The sequence below is a fragment of the Hordeum vulgare genome, chromosome 5H (assembly GCF_904849725.1).
Source record: "Hordeum vulgare subsp. vulgare chromosome 5H, MorexV3_pseudomolecules_assembly, whole genome shotgun sequence".
Taxonomy (NCBI): Eukaryota; Viridiplantae; Streptophyta; class Magnoliopsida; order Poales; family Poaceae; genus Hordeum; species Hordeum vulgare.
Window position 1 is genome coordinate 543585661 of NC_058522.1, and position 4120 is coordinate 543589780.

Consider the following 4120-nt stretch of genomic DNA (forward strand, 5'->3'; position numbering starts at 1 on the left):
GTCTAGATGTCCGCATGCCCACGGATTCCGAATTGGCGCCGCCCTCGGCACGTAACCGCGGTGACCTCGACATTATCACCTGCACAAACTCGGCGCTCTCCCGGCTGCTAAAAGGCGCCCACCACCAGCAGCCCCGGCGGGAACCAGGCCACCAAACGCAATCCTCTTCATCGCGTCGCAAACTCGATCGCAAACACGCTCGGGGTATCACTATCTCAGAGGAGGGCAAGATCGCACCGGCGCCTGGGGCAAAGAGCGCGTCCTGTTGGAGGTGCAGCAGCCATGGCGCACCACGCATCGGCGGCGACGGCGACGGCGCAGAAGCGGAGGTGCACTGACGGGGAGACGGCCGGCATGTGCGCCGGCGGCTGCGGCTTCTTCGGCGCCGCCACCACCGGCAACATGTGCTCTAAGTGCTACAAGGACCACATTCTCGCCGCCTCGGCCCCGCCTCCGGAGAAGAAGGCCAAGATGACCGTCTCCATCGCGGCGTCACGAGATGTCGCAGCCGAATCCTTCGTGGCGTCCGCGAAGCAGTCGGCGGTGAGGGCGAGCCGGTGCGTGGCGTGCCGGAAGAAGGTGGGGCTGCTGGGCTTCCTGTGCCGCTGCGAGGGCACCTTCTGCAGCGTGCACCGCTACTCGGACAAGCATGACTGTGGATTCGACTACAAGACCGCCGGCCAGGAGCAGATCGCCAAGCACAATACGGTCGTGGTTGCTGACAAGATCACCAGGATCTGAAGCCCATACAGGACCGTCAGAATCGACCAGAGCGATGAAACGATCGAACGTCTTGTGTTCTTGTAGCTTTTCCTTGTCGCAAAACCTGTAAATAGTCTTGGACATCGATTTGTAAGATTCGCTGATCTTTCATCTTTGCCTGATGCCTGTTTGGTACTTTGGCTGCATGTTCTCATTTTCTAGTGTAAAATGTTGCGGAATCTCGTCCGAAATAACCTCCAGAACTGCAATCTGGAGGTGCAGAAAACCAAACTTTACAAATCAAGTAAAGTTGCAATCAACCGCCACGCCCGAGCCAACCGTAGGAGTAGGACGTTCGTTGTTGGCAAATGACAACGAGGTGTCACTAAATACTAATGTTAAATATATGAGCAAATTACTATCGGATTTAATCCGAATAAACAATACATAAATTAATAACATAGATTGAACTAACTAGCACAGTAGACAAATAGATTAATTCTACAGCACAAACTATAAATAAAAATTCTAGCATGATCTCAAAAAAAGAGATAAGATTGCATATGGTGCAGAACCGTCAGCGTTGGTGTTGTCGGCCATATTGTTGTCGAAGAGGTTGCCGAGATGAGGGAAGAAGTCGTCGCTGCCAGCAGTCGTGCACTCCCTAAAAACCCGACGCACGCCGGAAGGATGGATGGAGAAGATTGCATGAGGCGAGCGAGGAGGAACACACGTGTAGTCGTGTAGATCTTTTCTTCTCATGCTCGTACAAGTGCTAAAAGAGCTCACCTTCTAAGAAGGTGCAACTCTCTCCCAACTAGCGGTATGAGACTAAATTTTAGTCCCACTCATACCACACACACATCCAAGAAGAATGGGTCATGAGAATTTCAGATTTTGGTTGGACTTTGGGCCAAAGGCCTACTAACAAAAATTCAATAATCCCCATAAAGTCTCATTGACACATCTCATCTTTTAGTTCTACAATATTATTCATATACCGGTGCTTAATGAAGACTGTTAAGTTAAGCTTTCATTTCGAATTTTATTCTACACTAGATCACAACTTAAATAGAGGACTATGCCTTGAACTACAAGCTTTCTGTGGGACTAATTTCACACAAATCCTTGATCTATATTGGGTTCTCGCAAGGCTTCTCCGCAGGTGGAGCGTATATGTCATACTCTAGGGCCTTTCATGAATTTATTAGAGAACATCCAATTCTCACATAATGTGATGTGTTAGTCAAATTTATATAAGTGTGTTCCTCTGGAGATGCTCTGCAGGATAACATCTCCTCTTACCCAAATAAGCCACTTGAAACACATTAAGATAAATATGAACCTGCCATGCAGATTATGAGAGTATTGCATCTTCGCGGAGTGGGATAACAAATATAGGATACGGTCATTGTAGTTGTCCAACAACTTGTCTCTCACTTCTATTTCACGGGATCTCCGATCACATAGAGTGGGTTACCACCATGGACAACTCATACGATGGGTCTCAACCCATATCCATCGATGCATTTTCTATCACATTACGTGATAAACCCTTTGTGAAGGGATCTGTCAAGTTTTTAGACGTTTGGATATAATCCAACACAATAACTCTGGAGTTCTTCAATTTTCTGACAGATTTCAATCTCCTCTTCTCATGCCTTGAGGACTTCATATTATCTTTAGAACTGTTTATCTTTATGATCACAGTTTGATTATCACAGTTCATCAGGATAGCGGGCATTGACTTTCAACCACAGGCAAGTCCATCAAGAGCTGACGAAGCAACTCTGCTTCAACAGTGGCCGTGTCTAATGCTGTGAGTTATGCTTCCATAGTTAACCACGTTAAAATGATCTGCTTGCAAGACTTCCAGAAAGAGTGCCACCACCAAGTGTGAAAACATAACCACTTGTGGCCTTAATCTCATCAGCATCAGATATCGAGTTTGAGTCACTATAGCTCTCTAGTATCCCCGGGTACCAGGTGTTGTGAATCACATAGCTCGCAGTGCTTTTCAAATAGCACATAACTCTTTCAAGCGCATGCTAATGACCATCACAGCAAACATGATGTGAGGCCTCGTGGCACTCGCCAAATACATAAGCGAACCAATAATCTGAGAATACCTCACTTGATCTCTAGCAATTTGTCGATTCTTTCGAAGAAACACACTAGCATCATATGGAGTTGGAGAAATCTTACAGTCGCTATACCCAAAGCGACTGAAGACTTTTTCCACATAGCGAGATTGAAGCAACGTGATCCCACCATTCTCAACTTGATGTTCAGAATAACATCTGCTCCTCCTAGATCCTTCATCTCAAAACAACGAGATAAGAAATCTTTAACCTCCTTGATTAAATCAAGTTTGGTTCCAAAGATCAGTATGTCATCAACATACAGACAGAGAATAACTCCTTCGCCCCCATTTGACTGAGGTGAGTAGGGAGGAGTCCTGATGGGGTTATAGTCCCAGGGTAGGGTCATAGGCCTGCCCCATGGGTCCTACCCAAGGACTACCCTTCATAAGGGATAAGGCCCTTAGTCAGTTCCAACTGAATTAAGGACTTCCCATTATCCAGTCGGTGACGAATCCTCCATCATCCAGTTGGAGATGAGCATTCGGAGCGTATCAAACTTACCGACTGGATTTCACTCTGTACATCGTAACCCCCCTGGAGGGCAACGGTCATACGTTTCCACGTACCTTTATTAGCATTTAAGACATACGTTACCTGTAACGTAGGCATTTATTCGCCACTACTCCACCCCTGTGCACCGAACCGTTGTGAAGGGAAGCGCACTCTATATAAGCCGCCCTTCCCCACTGGTGCAGGGGTTGGCAATTCACTGTAATCCATATTCCACTCGACAACAAGCTCCCAAGAGCACTGAGACGTAGGGCTTTTACCTCCACCGTAGAGGGGCCTGAACTCATACAACCTCGCCGTAGCTAAGGCTCTGCCCATCCTTTCGTACCCTACACATCTACTATCAGACTTATACCCACGACAGTTGGCGCCCACCGTGGGGCAGGCGTCTAAGCGACTTCCGGCGAGTTTGCAACTACATATTTTCATCATGTCGTCCGGTGGAGATCTGAGCATGGGTCACGAGATCCTCTTCGGCGCTCTTTCCTTCATCGTCGACGATTCGACATGGCTTCGGGACGCCCCTCTCGACGTCGAGGCGCTCCCCAGTCGCGGGGCTACGCACTTCCGTGCCGGCGCCCGCGGTATTCTTCTTCTCCAGCAGTCGGCTCCGGTGTCGACCTACGTCGCCGTCGCGCGCCGCAACAAGCGGTCCCGCCGTCCGCGGCTCCAGCGTTGGGTGCAACACGCCCAGGCGCGCCAGAACGCGTGCACACAAGTGGCGGTCCTAGAGTCGGTTGTGGTTGCGCCGCCGTCCCAGCGCT

The 4120-nt window shown here is 49.0% G+C and overlaps 1 protein-coding gene across 1 annotated transcript; it reads left to right on the top strand.

Moving 5' to 3' along the window:
* Window positions 1-203: 203 nt before the first annotated feature.
* LOC123400183 (zinc finger A20 and AN1 domain-containing stress-associated protein 7-like) lies at window positions 204-765 on the top strand. Its single transcript, XM_045094601.1, has one exon. The coding sequence runs from the start codon at window positions 283-285 to the stop codon at window positions 739-741; it is 459 nt and encodes a 152-aa protein (XP_044950536.1). The 5' UTR covers window positions 204-282; the 3' UTR covers window positions 742-765.
* Window positions 766-4120: the final 3355 nt, after the last annotated feature.